The sequence below is a fragment of the Phycodurus eques genome, chromosome 15 (genome assembly GCF_024500275.1).
Source record: "Phycodurus eques isolate BA_2022a chromosome 15, UOR_Pequ_1.1, whole genome shotgun sequence".
NCBI classification, from domain to species: Eukaryota; Metazoa; Chordata; class Actinopteri; order Syngnathiformes; family Syngnathidae; genus Phycodurus; species Phycodurus eques.
The window spans coordinates 18633015-18652372 of record NC_084539.1 but is presented as its reverse complement, the minus strand read 5'-3'; the positions used below and the strand labels follow the sequence as shown (position 1 = coordinate 18652372).

The window sequence follows — 19358 nt, the reverse complement described above, 5'->3', positions numbered from 1 at the left end:
GACCTACCTTGTGTATAAAGTGTTTAAGTCAGGGTTTCCCAAACTTTGCATCAGGAGTCGCAATGGGTTCCAGGTACTCTTGATAATTACTTTGTGGACTGTATATGTTCATGTGACTGCAATACATTTCTTGAAGTAATGGGACCTAAAGTAGCTTTTTAGTAATAGACACCAATGAAGACCATAAAAAAAATCTATATTTTCTTTTCTAGATTTTTATTTGTCTTTGGAGTTAAATCTCACCTATATCCATTCAATTGCATTGACTGTACTTCAGTTGGAAAGTGCGGTACTAGTATATATTACATATATTATACAGTTATATATTACCTCTCCTCTGTCAAGAACAACTATTATTTGTGCCATACTGATGAGCTGAGAGGAGTTAAACCACTGAATGAATAATATATCTGTCTGTATGACTGTCTTATAATGCTCCTAGGTGGCCACGGTGGGCACAGCAGAAAGAGCAGCAAAATGGCCATTCAATTGATACAGTGTGACAAAAACTGTTTTAACTCTCTTTAATTCTACATCAATATTTCATTACTGTGTGTTTGTAAGAAGTACAATATTTTGGAGTGCTAATTTTGTCACACATAACCATTTTTGTTTTTTGGGGGGAAGGCTGGAACGGATTAATGGCATTTCCATTCATTTCTATGGGAAAATATGATGTGAGATGAATATTTCGAGTTACGAGCATGTTCACCGAACAAATCACGCTCGTATCCCAAGGCACCGGTGTATATAAGCACAGTGCTAGTATTATTGTATTTGGATGTTGGTTATTATGGTAGTATTTGGAGTATAAAGTATTTTTTTAGGTGGTACTAAAAAGTTTGATAACCACTGCACTAACAAAATAACAAAGATAAAAAGACACCAGCTGACTGCTGCTCAGGCTCACGAGTGGATAATCGTGTTGCGTTTACGTCCGCGAGGGTTTCACGGTGATTACGCCGCTTCAATGGCTTTATCCACGAGCCTGTAACCCGTGACCGTCATGAGGATTTTTACAGCCCTTTCCCCCAGTTTTCTTAAAAGGTAAAAGGAATCTGGGCGGGTGCAACAAGAAATAAGACGGGGGAGCGCCGAGGTGCCTGACTCTGTAAACCCGGCAAGAAGAGGTCGTCTGCAACTGAATTATCTGATTTGGTAAGATGCTCTTTGTCTTTTGTGCGTGTTGACTGTTACAACCGTGACTGAATAGAGTTGATTATCTGTCTACATATAATTATTTCTACTTGTCAACTTTTTAATTTTTTTTAACGTCATTTGATGCCTGTTATATGGTGACAATTATATACTGACCCCTTGTGCACAATATTAGGTACAGTAGGTAGGCCTACACAATCTTAAAATCTGCATCAACAGTTATTGCTTCAGGAAGATTATATGCTGATTTGCCCTACACCTTTAGCGAAATACAATTTGACAATTAGCTCTCATAATGTTAGAAACAGCTTTCGGTACAATGCAGTGCAGTGCAGTGCTGGGCGATAATAATAAACACATTGTTCAATTAAGAAGCAGAATTCTGGAAAAGTATTGCATTGGAAGTGATGAAATGCACACAGGTATTGTCTAGACAAAGGTAATAAATGACTAACCTGACGTGGCCATGTGCTACGTTGTATTCATTTGAGCAATTTAAATATTGTGGAGATGAAGTGATTTGTTTCCGTCTGTCGCCACAGTTTAATGCGTTGCAACAAAACAGACGAGATGCCTCGAGGAGACTTCAACATCTACTTTGCCAGCAGTCGACGTGGATTTGTCAGAGCTGAGGAGTACGTCCAACTTAATCCAAGCATTTTGCTTCTATGCGGCCTTTAAAATCATAATTCGCTGGCATTTTACCAAGTTACAATAGTGTGCCCTGAGAGATTGTCAAGTGTGCTGTGGGGAATTATCAAATTTCACTTAACTTCTCCGAAAATTATTATTCCTTTACTACAAATAATGTATCTTTGTTCATCTATCTATTCCGGCGACATATAGTGAGAGTCATACCAATTAAAGGCTATTCCACTACATGGCAGAAGGCAAAATTAAGTAATTGTTTCCCCAATGTTAATTGAACCAACGTGCTTATTTTACATTGGAAAAATGTCACGAAAAGGATACATACACCCAATGGGGGTTTCTAGCATGTAATATATATGCGACCACACAAGGCGTACAGTATGTACAGTATTTGCTTGGGGGAGGCGGCATCGTGACACAAAATAAAAATGCTACGTACAATGGCTTTTTATTGTACGCTCTTTCTAAGGGGAATTTGTGCCCCCCAGATATAATACAAGGACATCATAAGAGTGCACAATTTTGCATCAAGGAAGGCCAGAAGACAACACTGTTAATAATTTAATGACGATAATTTAAAATATATTGAAATAATTTATCTAATCCTGAACATAAAAGAAAGCACGCACGTTGAGAAACATAGCCAAAATTATTACGTTTTATTTGCATTTTGCATTTTTTTATGTTTGCTACCTTAATTCAAATTCTTCTTTGCTGTCCTCTTATTTGTTTATAATTCAAACCATTTTAAATATAAAGACGACTCCAGTGTTTTTGTTTTTCATTGGTGTGTGCGCATTATAGTGTTTGTGTGTGTGTGTGGGGGGGGGGGGTCTCTCGCACAGGGTGCCTTTCAAGCTAAGACCGCCACTGCATAGTCTGAAATGATGATGATCTCACCTCAGCACAAGTGTACCGGTACTTTCTGCCACAAAGGAGAAGAGCATTTAATTGTTCTGCCTGTCATTATATCTCACTGACATAGACAGATGACCAAAGATACACTATTCGTTATAAACTAAATCATAGGTTTTGGGCCAATTATGTAAAATTGGATAATTTCACTGACTCAAGATGCGTATTCACCCGTTGCCATTCATACAACAGAATAATAGCATTGTGATCAACTAAACAGACCCAGATTTCACACGGAGTAAGCACATCTGTGAGTAAATTAAGTCAAGAACACTGCTTCGGTATATCTACTTTTTGTGACATTTTTTTTGGGTGGTGTGCCACAAGATTTTTGGGAATCTAAACTATGTGCCTTGGCTCAATAGAGGTTAGGAAACACCGCTGGAGATCCATACGAATATGTGGAAAAGTGTGTTTTTCTCTCACCATCACGAGTCTTAGTGATGTTATTACATGTGTGTGTACTGTACAGGGCAGTGGGTGTTGTGCTGCTGGTAATCATCCTTGCCGCGCTTGTTCTGCTGGGCTGCTGGTACTTTAAGAGGAGGGGCGGCTACAAAAAAATCAGGGTGAGACTCATCATAATGAAGCAAAAACCTTCTCATGTGCTCCGATGTAAGAATTACTCTCAGAAATGTAACATTTTTCTCAACCACAGATTTGTCTTCGGAAAGTCGTAACAATGTAAAAGGGCATAGACGGGCGAACGAACAGCATTAATGTTGCGGTGTTATAAGCCTTTAAGCAACAGATACTTGAACACAAAAGTTAGAGCAACAAGTTAACCGATAACAACAATACTCACAGGCATATATATATCCCTTATCCTCTTATAAATGAAACAAACAAAAAAACATACTGCTGCTCACTGAGAAGGTGTGACTGGCTCCATATATCATATGATGCACACAGAAGGAGCAGCACAATTTCCATTCATTTGAAGAAAAAAAAATTATCTGGCAAAAACAGTTTCTTAACCTTCTATTTAATTTTACAATCTCATAGAGTGCTATTTTTCTTATTAAAAAAACAACACAAAAAATGTGTTGTGTTTGGGGAGGCTGGAATTGATGAATAGCATTTCCATTCATTTCATGGGGCAAGATGATTTGAGATGAGTGTTTCGAGTTACGAGCATTTAATCGAACAATTGAAACTGGTATCGCAACGCACCACTATACTCAAGAACCCCATTCCCCCTAAATGTCTCCCACCGCTCCAAAGCCTAAATGTGTGCAATGTAAGTGAAAAAGTCTCAGATATGGAAGGTGTACCTAATTTGAGCGTCCTGTGAATCATCTTAATTCCCTTATGCAGAACACCAGGTCTGGGTCACCGACTTACACGGCAGGCCAGTACTCTGAGAGACCTTCTGCAGAGAACAAGATGGCGCTCACCGACTTTAGCAGCCTGCGATCTGTGGTCAGGTTCAGTCAGTTAAATGCTAAATGTGACGTTTCGTATACATTACACACTGCTTGTCATTGACTTCTCCAGATGCCAAATGCCCCTCCAGCCTATGAAAAGCTCTCCTCAGGTCCATTGCCTCCTCCCTACTCACCTTAAAAACAGGACAAAAGAGGACAGACACCCAGACAAGAAGGAAACCGAAGCACAAGTTCATCTGATGCCACCATCGATATATCTTAGCTGTTAATGTATCCATTAAACAATTTTGTGTGGCTAATATTTACACAATGTACTATGTGGTTTCAACCAATGATGAAAAACACTACAATGCGTCTTTGTACAGTGAAGAAACGCAAAAACTAAATGCTCACAGATGCATTGTTTATTTCCACACTTTGACCTCCATATTTGTTCCTCAAACCTAGCAAAGAGTTGCCAAATCAGTATGGTAGAAAATAAATACAAAGTGACTAAAAAACATTTTACATGGGCTCAAACATGTAGTACAAATCCAACAAGAGGTATTTTTACATTTCCTACAATGTAAAACGTAGTTTTTCAAACTCTTATGAACAAACGGACAGAAGTGTTATCTTCCATGAAACATTTAAAGTAGTAGCATGTTGTACCAATGAACCTTATCAAACGGTTGGCTTTTAAAGCACTAATTACAATAAAAGATGAACTCCATTTAACCTCCATTCCCCTCAGTTGTCATTACTGGCCATGAAGTCCAAAACACAGATCTTTCATTAACCTCAGTAGTTATCAAACGAGAAAAAAACAAGTCTGACCCTACTTTTCTTCATAGCTGCAGAGCAGATTTAGTAACAAGTGCATAAATATTTCAGACTCGTGGTCTCAGTTATTTGGTTGACTTGGTGTCGGCTGGTGACGCCAAGTTCTGCTGGAAGTGTTGGGGGTGAGAATCAATGCGGTCTTTTTAGGGTACATGTTCGGCTCGGCTGCTTTGGCCTGGCATTGTACCGAGCTCAAAATGGCACCATCGGGACTGATGAGCAGCTTATTTGCTACACTGTTAGCCATACCTAAGGGGGATTTCTGCAAGGAAATCTTAACCAGGGCCTGATTGGTCAGGGCGATGGACTGGTGGATGGGGTTTGTGGTCAACAGTGTGATTGGTTGAAATGTGGCGGGGGGTGGAGATAAGGTAACCGCACATGACGTTTCCAAAGCGTCTGCGGTGCTTTCGATTGGTGTAACTGTTGATGTTGGTAGGTTCTGGATTCTTGGTGCTGACGAGCCTGCGAACACTTCGTGAATGACTGACGGTGCCTGCTTAGACACTGAGGTGATGCCAAGGCCCAGATGCGTAATAGAGGACACTGTAACTCTAGATGTAGCGGGCGGCTGTATGCACGAGTCCCTGGTCGTTGCTAAAACCTCTGGGAGGGAGTGGCGAGTAGCGATCAGGCTGGGCAAAGATGATAAAGGAGCAGGCAATCGGGGCAAAACTGATGCATTCAGAGGTGAAATAGTAGTGGAACACTCAGCACGAGGCGGCATAAGTGCAGAACCAAGACTGAGGCCTCCAGTTACGACTGAGGAAATGTGAGCTGCTTGTTTGGCTAACTGAGGGGGGGTGTTGAGCACAGAGTCACAAACCTGTGAGCTCGGAGTAGATACAAGACTCACATTAGGGGGCAATAGTGATGAGCCCTGGACGTTTGTTGGACCAACGGCAGGTGAGCACACTGCAAAAGGTGAATTCACGAGTGGGACACCAGGTAACCCTGCTTGGGACTTGGGTAAAATTGGTCCTTGAGGGATTATTGAACCTTGACTCAGTCCTTGCAAAGGCGCTGCCGTTCCAATAGTGCTAGCGCTGACATTAGGCACTTTTTGTGGAGAAGGGTTAGAGATGATGAGCACATGGCTACCTGGACCCAACCCCTGGGGAGGAACTACAAAACAGGTATTATTAAGAAATATTTGTGTGCCAGCGACAAGGTGTTTTGAGGTGTTGATGACTATCCTCTGCTGAGAATTGTTAGCCCCAGTGGCAGGGCTCATACATTGTGTACTGTTGGTGGTTGCTGAGAAGATATGGGATTGTGTTTTATTTAGAGCGTTTTGAAATGGTGATGTCATTGGGGTAGTTTCTTTAGCCAGCACATGTGAGGATTGATGGGCAAGGGTGGCCACAGAGGATGGGTTTGGGTTGCCCTGCGCAGAAGAGGTTACCCGAGGGCGGCTGGTCAATACACCTGTGGGCAGACTTCCTGCAGGATGAGTAGCAGTAGTAGATATGAAAGACCCTAATTGGGAAGCTATTGTGAAAGAATGGGGTTGAGAGGTTCTGGACAGAGTGGCATTGGCGACAAGCTGGCTAAGACAGCTCGTGACAGTATTTGACTTTGTGAATGGGGCTAATTGGGTCGTGGTTGCAGGAGAATGTCTTGTCTCTGAGACAGATACTGGTGTGCTTGTGGAAGTGCAACGTGATAGGGCACCAATGGTCTGTCCAATGGTTGTTGTCATCCCTGACAACTGGATCTGAAGACCTGCAGACACACAAGATTGAAATTTACTAATAAAGTAAGAAATTGCCCTCTTCTCTTCATCTTCAGAATCCACATCATGGATGATCTGTTACTATACATTTCACAGTCAGCAGACAGTGGAAACCGATAGACGCTGCATAAATCAAACCCACCTGTTGGGAGGCTGATGTTCTTTCCCTTGGACAGCACATTTGAGTCAACACCTGGGCTTAATCCCATCTTCAGAGATGGACTTGATAATGATGTAGTTAGCTGTTGTCCATTAACCGCTGATGTCATGGCCTGCTTTGGAACACTTCCCGCTGAAGCACAGGACGTTGTTGCAGAGGTTTCGTTGATGACCATGACTCTTGAACCAAGAGGCAGATTTGTAGAAGATGTATCTTTTGGAATAGCTACAGTAGAGGCACAGGAGGAGGGAGTAACCAGGATAAATTTTGTAACTTTGTGTTGCTCCTCTGTGCTGGGCCGCTTCAAACCAGGCTGACCAACAACCTCGGCTCGTGCATTTCCATCAACAGTACTATTTACAACCAGAGAACGTTTCGCTAATGTCTGCGCAGGGTTGTAAATGTTTCTTGTAACTGTAGAACCATCTGATTTGTGGGATCCTGGAACTGAGGCAACAGGTGTTCCCAAAGTAAAATTTCTTAGGTCTGTAGGACTTGTGGTGGCAGAGGACTTTAATACTGAAGGAATCTGCTTCTGAGGTTGTGCTATAGAGACACTGGCTACTGTTGCGGTGGGACAAGGATTCTTTTTAAAAGAGAGAGAAGAGGCCTCTGCACTCTTGGACACAAGGAAGGCTTTAAACTGAGGTGAAATGGTGATGATAGGACTGGAGGACAATCCATCCACTGCATTCTGGGCAGACGATGTCTGGACTTTGACAATGCCCGTGTTGCCTCCTCTTGTCGTCACGAGGATGGACTGTGAATCACGTATGCATATTGTCTTAAGTTCCTGTTTATGGTCTGGAAGTTTAGGGGGCATAGTAGAGGCGAAAGTGGTTGTGGATATGATGGATGAAGGATTTTGATGAATAGTCTGTGAAGTGCTTGATTGGGAATGTTGTGTAACCTGGAACCCGGGTGTGCTTTCGGTCCTGTGCTGTTGACAAGGTGGGGAAGAAAGGGAAGGGATCTTCACTGTCGGGGCATCCTTCAGCAGAGCTACTTGGGGAACATTGTCAGGAATGCAGAAGCCAGCAACACTGGTGGACAAGTGCATGAGTGCTTTTGACTGTTGCTCCTCAGATTTGTGAATGACATGTTTGGAGGGCAGAATCACCACCTGCTGCATGACCTTCTCCTGTCTGTAGTAGTCCTGACCAGGTTGCACCGACATCTTGGCCGAATTGTGCCTCTCTGGAACATTAGTTCCCAATTGGAGAGGATTCTGCAATAAAGTCTGGTTTTGTTTTGCCCAATCTGTTGTTAGAGGAGCTGCTGCCACTTTCACCATTCCTGTTTGTCTAATTGCACATTTCCCTTGTGTCTGTAGTGAGTTCTGTAGCGAAGTGGATTGAGGAGTTTGTGGTTGTGGTTTTGCGTTCCCCGCTGTAGACGTAGGCACGGAGCTAGAACATCCCTTGCTTTGTCTATCTGTGTTGTGAAACCCTGAGTAATCAACAGGCCGCTTCATTAAGGTCACTTTGTTGCCCACACTCTTAGCAAGCAGGGTGGGAATGGGCGTGTACCCTTTGGGAAGTCCAGAGGTGGGGTGGGCGACACAAAATTTGGATGTCGATGAATAGTGGACTGGCTTTCCCGCAGCCCCGTCGGTGTTTGACTTTATCATTTCACATTTAGACTTTGGACCATTGTTCTGGACAAAAGTGGTGTTACCGCTGTCAGCCTGAACTATTGACACTTGTTCATCAGTTTCTGGATGTTTTTGGTGGTTGGTGATTACAAAGGTTGGTGACCTCTCGCCACTAGATTCAGCTTCAATGTCCCCGCTGCTTGCTAAAACAATTCAAAGATTGTAAAAATTAGGGTCACTCTTCAATAAAACAATTATGCATGAAGTTTATTTAAATGCTTGTACTGATGATGTACAATAGACTATCAAATACGTTGCACAACAGATCCAATGCTAAAAAGATTACCTCTGGTCCAAAGACCTCTGGGAACCACGTGTTCTAGTTCGTCTTCTGATCCTTGTTGGCAAAAAAACAAAGACATATCTTCATCTTCGTCTGATGACGATGATGACATACATTCCTCTCGCACAAAGTTATTGTACTCTGGATGCCTCTTGAAATCATCAAACTCCTTCTTCAATCGAAGCCTGGAGCGGAGGAAAGGGTGTTGGGAAAGGAATAAGATGTTTGATGCTAAACCGAGGCCAAAACACTGGACTGAGTAATTTTATTGATATAGTCATTCATTGTACCTGTTTCTATGGTAGGCTCTCACAAGTTTTGGTTCCCAGGGTGACAGCTCATTCAGTAGTCTGATTAGAGTGCTATGGAGATCTTTCACAGCTTCTTTACTTAAGTACCATCGATCCTGTCAGGTGAAAAGCAAACAAGAAAAAAATGGCTCGATCTCTCGATTATTTTCCTCACATAAAGCATGAACTACATAGGACTTGGTCACCTACCAACTTCTTTTTTGTGCTCTCCAGGTCGTCAAGCTCATCCTCTGTTTTGCTGATAAGCTCTCGCAACTCTTGCAGACTGGTACAAATCAACTGCGGAGGAAAATTAAGAAAGATAAAAAAAAAATAATACAGCTAGCACATTAGTGCATCTGACAGTATACTACTACAGTTGCTACAAACATAGCTAAACTTCAGAAAGAAAGTCATTTATTGTGTTTGACTACCTTAAAAGACGGCTCAACGGAAGGCTCATCTTCTATTTTCTTTGCAGCTTGAACCTTTTTTCGTCCTAAAGTGAAATCAGACAAGTCAAGAACCTTCACATTTTTCTACAGTGCATAAAGTAGTTGGGCTTAGTAGCACCAGTATCATAGACTCACATAGCAATTGCAAAAATTAGATTTTTGAAAGTTATGGGTGGTTCTCAGTTTACAACGGAGCTCCGCTCCAGTTCATAGACATCTAGGAATAGGACTGAGGGATATCATCTCAGATTTCCGATTTTGTTTTTTTCCCCCTTAGCTTATCGGCGGCACAGTGGATGACTGGTTAGAGTGTCTGCCTCACAGTTCTGAGGACCGAGGTTCAATCCCCAGCCTCGCCTGTGTGGAGTTTGCATGTTCTCCCCGTGCCTGCGTTAAAATGGATGGATGGATGGCTATTTCTCTTAACAAATGAGCTTTAAAACAGTTTTGTTCCAGTATTGTAAGTATTTTAACGCCACATCGTCACCATTTCTCTCACGCCCTTTTTTTTTCCCCATGTAGAGTTGTACAGGTGAGGCAAGGCGACCTTGGCAAAATATTTGCAGTTTGGAAGCACATACCTCAAGTCAAAACTTTTCAAGGTAAATCACATAAATGCGCATGTCTTTGGCAATGTTCAGTGTGTTTGACTCCATGATTGCCTTTTAGCGGCCGTCTTTCTTGTCATATAGAAAACAACGTAAAAATTATTCTGCTCATGATGTCCGTTTCTTAGCAGAAATTAAAGTCGTAGTCACTTCATTAAAAATAATCGCTAGAGGGTTTGGAAAAGTCGCTTACTTGGCAACACTGACTGTGCTTTTTTTGTAAACTAGCTCCTCTGTTCACAGATGTTAGTGCAAAATCAGCAATAGCAAGTACACACTTTGAGAACTGAGAACTAATGATTCTGCTATAAATAGATATGAACCAAAGCGATGAACTCAAATTAATCGATAAAAATCGTTTAATCCCCTAGCCGTATCTCCTACCATACATATCTAATTTTTATAGAGGTCAAATGGTAACAAAACTGAACAGGTCTTATGTGAACAACCATTCTTTCCTTACCTTCTTGATGTTTTTTCCTTTTATATTTCCTCTGGATGGTTGCGGTAATTCCCTGTAATGATGATTCAGCTGCCTGAATGCTGCCTCGCTTCGTGCCTCGCTTTTTCTTGCAATTATTTTTTTTAAACCACATTCTGCCGGTGACCTCGTCTTCGTCGCTGGAGTTTTGCGCACAGTGAGTAGACGGGCAGCTACAGCCTCGACGCACTGATTTGACAGCTCTGCCACATTCCAAACAGGGAGCTATTTGGTGGTGTCCCGTGTTCAGGGTTACTCCCTCCATTTTGATGCCCAAGAGTTTGCTTGTTGAGTATGTGTTGTCCGCGGAACGAGCGGGTGACCTGCCCGTGTACGTGTGTTCCCCTACATTCAGACAAGGATCATGAGTCTCTACTTTAATGGGATGCCCCGAGCACAGGGACAGGTCCTCTTCTATTGTCGTGCATTGATAGTCTATATCTGCAGTTTCTTGTTTTCCGCATCCTCTTGAGACAAAGGAGCTAGTGCGACACTTTCGGCTTAACTCATCACTAGAGTTTACATCCGACGACCCTGACTCGCACCTCTCTTCCTCTTTCATCATGGGCCAAAACCTTTCTTCATGTTGTTCCTGTCCATCCCCGTTTTCCCTCGTAAAATACTCCAATGTCTTCCCCAAATCACCAGAGGTATCACCAACCTGAGTGGCACTTCCAGGATATCCCTCCTCGTCCTTCAGTACATCAAAATCTTCAGTGTGTTTTTCAACCTGTCTCACCAATGCTGAAGGGAAAGGAAAAGCAGGCGGTGTGCTGGGACTCTGGCAGTAGATTCTCAAGTCTGCCCCACAGAAATGGGGGAAATGTATGTAAGCGTTATCTTTGCTGTCATAGCCCAAAATGGACTCCCTGCATTCGTGTATGGGCTGGGCCAGCACGGCATCCTGAACGTCCTTCTGTGTCTCATATACGTGGTCACATAAGCCCTTGAGAAGCCACACTCGCTGGTGGAAGCGCAGCGAGTGGAACGGCTTCTCCTCCAAGGGACTCGCCTCGCCCAGGTTGAGGAAAAAGTGGTGACAAAGTCCAAGTTGCTGGGCCCGGGCTGGCTGATTGCGGGCGCCGCCGACACTCCGGTACCAGCCCTTGACGCACAACCTGAGCTCCGCCTCCCAGCGGCGGTACGGCAGAGCAGGCCGGCGGTGCAAGGTGGCCCGCCGCTGCCACGGGGACAGGAGGGATGACATTATCTTGGACAGGAGGCTGCTGCAGCGTGGCATCAGCAGGCAGCGCTCCAGCTCAAAGAAGACAATCTCGGGAAGGTTGAGCACTGTCTGGGCCAGACACAGGAAGTGGCCGATGGCAGGGAGTTCCCACAGAGTGTCTATGGTTTGGGGGGACGCCTGCGATAGCAAAGTTTGCTCCCACTCCTCCACCGCCTTGGCCGACATTTCTTCCGCTTCTTTTTTCTCTAGCTCACGTTGCCTGAAAAATAACAATGGCTTATTGACGTCTACAGTCCACACACATGAAAACATAAGAGATACATGCACATGGACCAATGATCCCCAACCACTTTGCTGTGGGATATTAGGCCAAAATTATTTATTTAGTACAAATAAAGTATCTTTGTTCATCTATGCTAGCAATGTATAGTACTAGGCAGAACCAAGAATCGTGTTAAGTACATTGAGTTACCTTTTGTATGAAATACATTATATAAATAAATTTGCTTTGTATTCAACTCAACAGGCCCAGAGCCCTATACAGTAGTGCCTTGAGAAAAGAGTTGAATTAATTATGTAACCACACTCGTAATTCTAAATACTTGTATCCCAAATCATGTGTCCCCAATAAAATGAATGGAAATGCCATTAATCTGTTCCAGCCCCTTGACACCCCCCAAAAGTTTTTTTTAATAAGGAAAAAACAGCGCTCTATAATATTGTACTTTATAAAACATAAATGAGGCTAATAATATAATTAAACAGTTGAGAGAAAAGACAATAGTGTTGGGTCTATGGAGTTCAAATGAAATCAATAAAAATTTTGTTATCTGCCTTTTTTCAAAATGTGACTGTGAGCGAACCCTCCTGCACTTCTGTTACGCAACAGTGGGGCTGTTACATAACATATAAATTAATAACAGAGTAATAATAATTGTAGCAGAAATTTGCTTACTTCTTTTCTTCCTTGGCCCTCTGTTGCTCTTCCATTCTGAGGGCCTGCACCATGACCGACTCATGCCCACCTACAGTGATAGTCGCCAGGTTTCGAGATGACAATCGCCTCCTTGTCGAGGTTCCCCCCTGGGCTCGCTCATCCTCTGCGCCAAAACGCCCTTTGGAGGTCACTGCCAATGTGGTCTTCTCACGAAGAGTCCTCATTGGACAAACGGAGACAGGGGAGATCACACTTACATAACTACTCAAAAAATTCATAACCAAGTATACATTGATTATGAACGTATTTTTTAACGACGAGATTGATTGGCTCCATTGACAATTTATTATAATGTTCCATTTGCACTCTTTGAGTCATTTTTAGGGCAAGTAACAATTTTTGAAACGCCATAGAAATTTTGATGAGTCAACTTTGAGAACCCCTTGGAATTTTGGCCCGTATAAGCTTCTTGGTGAATATATTTTTACTGAAACCTGTCAGCCAATCGGCGAAGGGGTTCCCCGAGCAGCAAACAAAACGAAAGGGTCCAGGATAGTGATTCTCAAAGTGTGGGAAAGGTGCCACTAGTGTTACACGGGCTTCCTCTAATGGTACGTGAAGAATCACTGAATTACATACTAACGAAAACAAATACATTTAAAACATGTACAGTCAAACATATTAGAATGAATGAAAATAATCAACCAATGTATATTTTTAATCACCATGTGTATGTATTTGCTCTGCTAAGTGGCTATTAAAAAGCTCAAGCTAACAAATGACAGTGGTCTCCTTTATTGGTTGGCAATTGGTAATTTTACCTGTTGTGAAGCGGTGACGCTCACACTTGTGGTATATTTTTCAAAACCAAAAATCACCTGTAAGCCTATTTCTAAGGTTAATGTTGAACAATGACTTTTAAATTATCTTAAAGTGTGTGGCATATGTTCAAACTAATAATATAAGCAATTATAGGTTGTTTTTTTTTGGGGGGGGGCGTCAATTCCATTGTTTTTCTTTTCACTGTAGGGCTCTGCCCCTTCTGTACATATATCACAAAGGATACTTTATCTTTAGTTGGTCACGTTTTGTATCTTTCGTTTTCGTTTCGTTGCCACTCAAAATAGCGATCCAGACATTTCTATGCATCATCTTGAGATGTTTACCACCCAGTTTTCTCCAGTGTCAACCACACAAGCACCATACAGTGTGCAGTGAAATGATTTGTGTACCTGGACAGTAGGGTGAGCTTTTGTTCCAACATAATCTCCAGCTTTTGAGCCTGTTTGGAGAGCCAATGGTCCACGCCGTGGTAGCGGTAGCAGTTCTCCAACATCAGCCTGAAGTCAGCCACAAACTCTGTTATGCTCTGATACTCCTGGCCAACAAATTTCTCCTCCATCCTCTGCAAGCACATGGATTGCTTGAGCCTAGCCTGACCCGGAGCACAGATACCACCGACACCGCACTGTGCCTCCTGATGGCCGACAGCGTGAAGGAACAGGCTAGCGACTGCCTTGTGCTTGTCCAGGAGAAAGCTGGAGAAGATTCTATAGGCTTGCTGGACCTCGTGGCTCATGCTCTCCTCAAAGTTGGTGGTGATGCAGACTTCTGGGAGCGAGATGTCACTGTTGGAGAAGTCAGACATGCCTTCGTTGCTGGTCGGCAGGTGCTCCACGGGAGCAACAGAGGCGCCATTGTTGAGAACATCCTCGGACGTATCAAGGTCCATGTCATCAGTGCCGGTCCCAGAACCCGAAGACAAGATCCCGGACATGGCCTAATCCTTATGGGTGAGAGCCTGCAGGGAGGTCACAGCTGTCAATCATACTGTTGCTGTGATGGGGAATCCTAGAATGAGACAAAATGAGAGATTGTTAGTTGATAGGTGAACATGCTCAAGACCGTAAAGCTGATTGTGGACTAGGGTAGCAAATGGGTACAAAATTTCCAGCAAATTCAGAAGGTTTTCAGTAAACTTCCATGGGAAGTTGAGCTAGGGAATTTTGGAAATAATAAGCATAAATAACATTTTGCTTTATCATAAAAAGACATCTATGCAAAATAATGCAATTAAAAAGTGGGGCATTTCAACAGATGTATTTGTAAGTTTAGTTGTACCTCCACTTACGAGTGACTCAACTTATGAGTTTTTCGAGACGGGAGCGTTTTCTTGACTACATTTTTGTTTTGAGTTCAGAGCAAAAAATGTAGTCATGAGCGCTACACAGTGGCAGCGAACTTCACGAAAAGCCCAAGATTATAAGTAAAAATAATAATTGTAAAGTTTCTATTCCCAGTTGAGGTTTAAACATAAAAGAAAGAGAATTACACGTTGCATATTCAATCCAACCACAGACCTTACGAAGCTCTGCTAGCACCATAAATCACCATAGACGGGCTAACGTAATCAGTTAGTTACTACAAATAAAGCATCGTTGTTCAGCATCTTTGTTGCTATACTCTAGTATAGCCCTTTAATCAATAGATATTTTAACAAACAGGATGCAGCAATACATGCAGACAGACGATATAACAATAGTCATTCTTTATCTTCTGTGAAAAACTAATATTATTGCAGCTTACTCAGTCACTTAGTTGTGAAACTTTTATTATTATTATTAGTATTATGTGTATTACACTGACCCCTGGTGGGGCCCTAGGGGCACACACCAGAACGAGCACAGTGTCAAAGGGCAAGGAATAGTAAAATCATGATGCAAAAACCGCTTCTTTACATACTATTTAATTGTTATTATTGTACATATTTCTGAAGTACAGTGCTGTATAGTGTTATTTTTTTCTTAATAGCACATCACAAAAAAAAAGTGTTGGTGTTTTTTGTGGGCCTTGAACTGATTAATGGCATTTCCATTCATTTCAATGGGGTAAGAGGATTTTAAATATGTTTTGCGTTATAAACTTGGCCACAGACAGAATTAAACTCAAGGCAAGGCACCACTGAAGAACTTTCCAAAACAAAAAATTTGCCCTCCAAAAAACATCATGTAAAATACAAATAAGCAAAAACCATCTTCCTCAAAGCTTTAGAAGCCTAGCCTCTGCATTACTGCAAAACCCTTTCAGTAATGGTGTTATGCTCAAATATATTTTCCTAAAATAGATATGTTTCATATTAACAGCCTACCTACTAGCCTTCAGTTTGGTAAATTTGTATTTTATTTCCATTAATTCCCTTGTAAAGTTTACAACTTTGAACATTTCTGGAATTTTGCAACCCTATTGTGGACTTGAGGAAACATTTTTCGCCACAGCTGCCCCGTGTCAACCATTAAGACCTTCAAGTTCCTGGGAACTTAAATTTCTCAGGACCTGAAGTTGGAGGCCAACATCAAGTCCATCTTCAAAAAGGCCCAGCAGAGGATGTACGTGCTTCCTGCAGCTGCCGGGAAAGCACGGCCTGCCGTGGTGGCTTTCTTTGAAGCAGTTCGAAACAGCAGTCATTGACTTCGTCCTGTGTTCAGTCATCAGAGTAAGTGAGTAGTGGTAGTGCTAGGACAGAGAAGGTGGAACAGAGACTAGGTTCCCCTATTGTGTGACCTGGCACTACATTGTAGGTCCTGATCCGCTGTCATCTGCGATGCTATACTTCAGAAGACGTATCCCTCAGAATGCTGAAAGAAGCAAGTACAACTTGCTAATTACCGGCCCTGTTTTTCCATCTCTTTTTCATACAGCTGTTCTGGGTCACGGAGTATTGTCATTGCTCCAGTCGGTCATGTTGCAACGCTGGCTGTGGTAGTTTGGTTTTGCGGAGCACCGGGTCCCAGGTGAGCTGATACGACACCTGTTACCAAATCTGACTACAAGCACAGAGGCGACCAGCCTAAAACCCAGGCAGAGACATTGAAGGACTTGGCCTGCATCTCCGCAACAGTGGTTGTCAGCCTGTGACGGTGGAACAGAGACTGGGTTCCCCTTTTGTGAGACCTGGCACAAGGGTGTAGGGGCAGGTCAGTCAGGACCTCCTCTTACCAAACCCAGTGACTACTTTGTGCAAGCCTAGCTGAAAACCTGGGCGGCCATTTACAAGGAGGACTTCTGGACCCGGGGTCGTCTCCAGATACCGGCGGAAAATTCATTGTGTGTTTTGACATATCCGTCCATTTTCGATACCTTACTCTGTTCAGGGTAACGGGTGAGCTGGAGCCTATCCCAACTGACTTCAGGTCAATCTCTGGGCACAGTCTTCACATACTTTTCCAATAATAATGACTGCCATGTAGGGGGATTTAATGCCCCGTGCCTATCATTCCATTTCAGCACGTTGCCATTTTGAGTCACTGCCGTGACACAATTAATCTTTCAAACCTCATGTGCTAGCTCACAGCTGACATTTCTAAATTTCAACTACCTTGGCCAACTTTTTGTTTTTTTGGGGTTTATTTCGACTTGAGCGATCTTGCGGTTAGCAGGTAGCTGGCTAGCTTAGAAAGTAAACAAAACTTTCTTCTGCTCTCAACCTGGAGATACGATTCACATTAAGCACACAGACGCGTTAAACACGACAACGTACCTTAACGTTTAAAACGTTGCTCCAAAATCCCACAGCAAGTCTACTTCTCCTCGTTTTTATTTATTTTTTTATTTTTGAAAAAGCGGTCATCTTACTATGGCTAGCTACTCGCTATTGTCCACCGGACTCGGCCTGCAGTTGCTCCGCTCGGTCTCCATGGTCGCATCGTAATTCCTTTAAACGCCGTTCGGGCAGAAACTCAAGTTAGGAGGAAAGATTGCTCACGTCAGAATAGTGATGTCAGTGACGACGAACCGACGGCTAATGCTAAAGCTAACGCAGCGTTGTTAGCCGGGTGAACGCTCAACGGAGAGTCCCGACAAGAAGAGGGCATTTCATTCGGACGAGCCATGGGGGCTAACTGACTCGGGGGGCGGGGGGGAGCTTTGGAAGTTTACAGCGAGGGGTTGACAGAAACGCAACTTATGGAAAGACGAGTTCTCCCGTATGAGGGTTACAACCGGTGATACTTTATTTTAGTGACGTCAAAAGCATCGAGACAATTCGAGTCACTCGCCATTTAATCACCGACGTAGCTTCTCGGCCACTGTACTTTTGGAAACAAATTAACATCTTTATTTTGGTTAAATACCGACGAAGGCAACATGAGCGCTTAAACTTGAATACTTGAATAACTGATGACATTAAAGAGATTGCACACGCGGTTAAATGTCAAAGTCGAGCCACAAGCCTCTATTTCCGATCGCTAGATGTCGCAAAAGGCTTATGGACGTCACCCGTTAGTTAAACTTTCTGAACTATTCTTCCCCGAATGAGATAACCCCTGAACAGAACGGTTGCTTGAACAATACAACCCTCGACATCCGACAATGATCACCACTCCTCCAAAATTCTCACTAACACAATAATGTAATATATTAATCACCAGAGGTTAGCATAACTCTGGATAGTTAGCACAATGCTACATGCTTGCTTACCTGGTTTGGGGTAAAACCTCGCCACTTGAGCTGTGATAGCTCTCATTTAGAGTAGTTCCTGCAAATTGTGTGTCAATCTCGCCCCACACATGACATGGCAATAAACTCTGCACAAAATTCTAATTTGTGGCCACAAAATAGCTAGCTCGTCTGCTTTGACCTTACTGTTCCTGGAGGAAAAAGTGCTCAACTTCCTGAAAAAATTGCTAATGATGGATATTAATGCAGCAGCCTTCATTCGTATTTAGTGCGCACGTCATACCAATTTCGTGGCCCCAAATTAATATTTTGTGGCCTCGATTTAGTATTTCATGAATAAAAGTTGCCAGTTTTCTGGAAAATAAAGTCGTAATGTGTAACAATATGAGGTACTTGTCATCGAGAAATAACAAATAACTGTTACTGCACTGTAGATTGACTAGACTATACATATATTTTTTAGGTATCTTTTTTAGATTATTAATTTCTATGGTTTCACAGTCATAAACCATAAATGGCCCAGCGACCAAAAATTAGTTTGACAGGGGTATACTGTGTAAAATTGACAGTAAATGTATTCTTCGCTTATGTACTTAAGTACATTTTAGAGTCTGTGCTTTTTTTATTTTTACTTTAGTAAATAATTTAAATCAGTTCTTCTATTTTTACTTTCTACTTCCACTTCTTTTTTTGTCACCTAATGTAATCGAGTACAAATACTTTATTACTGTACTTAAGTAGAATTTCCATGGATCTGACACAACACACTGCACTATGGCTCCAAAATAAAATGTATACTCTCCTCCGATACATTTCCCCTGACCATCTTTGTTAACTCATTACTGCAAAATAAAATCAGAAGAAACCTGTGAACCTGTTAACTCCACACAGGAAGGCCAGTGCGGGGATTCGAACCTCCAACATCAGAACTGCAAGGCAAACTTGCGACCCACCAGACGAGTGCGCTGCCTTTTATTTTCTAAAGTGACATAAATATTCACGTTAAAAAAAACTCCCTGTCCAACCCGAAGAGGCACATCGAGGTAGGTTCAATCAGTTGACATAAATCCAGTGAAGTCAGATGTTATTTTAGTTATCCTGAGCTTGTTTTGACATATTGTTAACTTGTGCTAGCTAACTTCGCTCATTAGCCAACACACAGATGTTTTAAAGACCCTCTA

The 19358-nt window shown here is 42.5% G+C and overlaps 2 protein-coding genes across 4 annotated transcripts; one reads left to right on the top strand and one right to left on the bottom strand.

Moving 5' to 3' along the window:
* Positions 1-945: 945 nt before the first annotated feature.
* mlana (melan-A) lies at positions 946-4984 on the top strand. The gene is made up of 5 exons (XM_061698414.1): positions 946-1158; positions 1701-1793; positions 3197-3293; positions 4042-4146; positions 4222-4984. The coding sequence occupies exons 2-5, from the start codon at positions 1705-1707 to the stop codon at positions 4288-4290; spliced, it is 360 nt and encodes a 119-aa protein (XP_061554398.1). The 5' UTR covers positions 946-1158; positions 1701-1704; the 3' UTR covers positions 4291-4984.
* LOC133413710 (uncharacterized protein KIAA2026) lies at positions 4167-18253 on the bottom strand. Of its 3 annotated transcripts, none has more exons than XM_061698413.1 (10): positions 18199-18253; positions 13956-14574; positions 12742-12942; positions 10583-12045; positions 9491-9555; positions 9267-9356; positions 9057-9172; positions 8770-8951; positions 6812-8626; positions 4167-6659 (listed from the first exon to the last, which is right to left on the bottom strand). In XM_061698413.1, the coding sequence occupies exons 2-10, from the start codon at positions 14498-14500 to the stop codon at positions 4996-4998; spliced, it is 6141 nt and encodes a 2046-aa protein (XP_061554397.1). In that variant the 5' UTR covers positions 14501-14574; positions 18199-18253; the 3' UTR covers positions 4167-4995. The 3 variants fall into 3 exon arrangements, with proteins under 3 accessions (XP_061554397.1, XP_061554395.1, XP_061554396.1); XM_061698411.1 differs by lacking the exon at positions 18199-18253 and adding an exon at positions 17261-17708; XM_061698412.1 differs by lacking the exon at positions 18199-18253 and adding an exon at positions 17486-17708.
* Positions 18254-19358: the final 1105 nt, after the last annotated feature.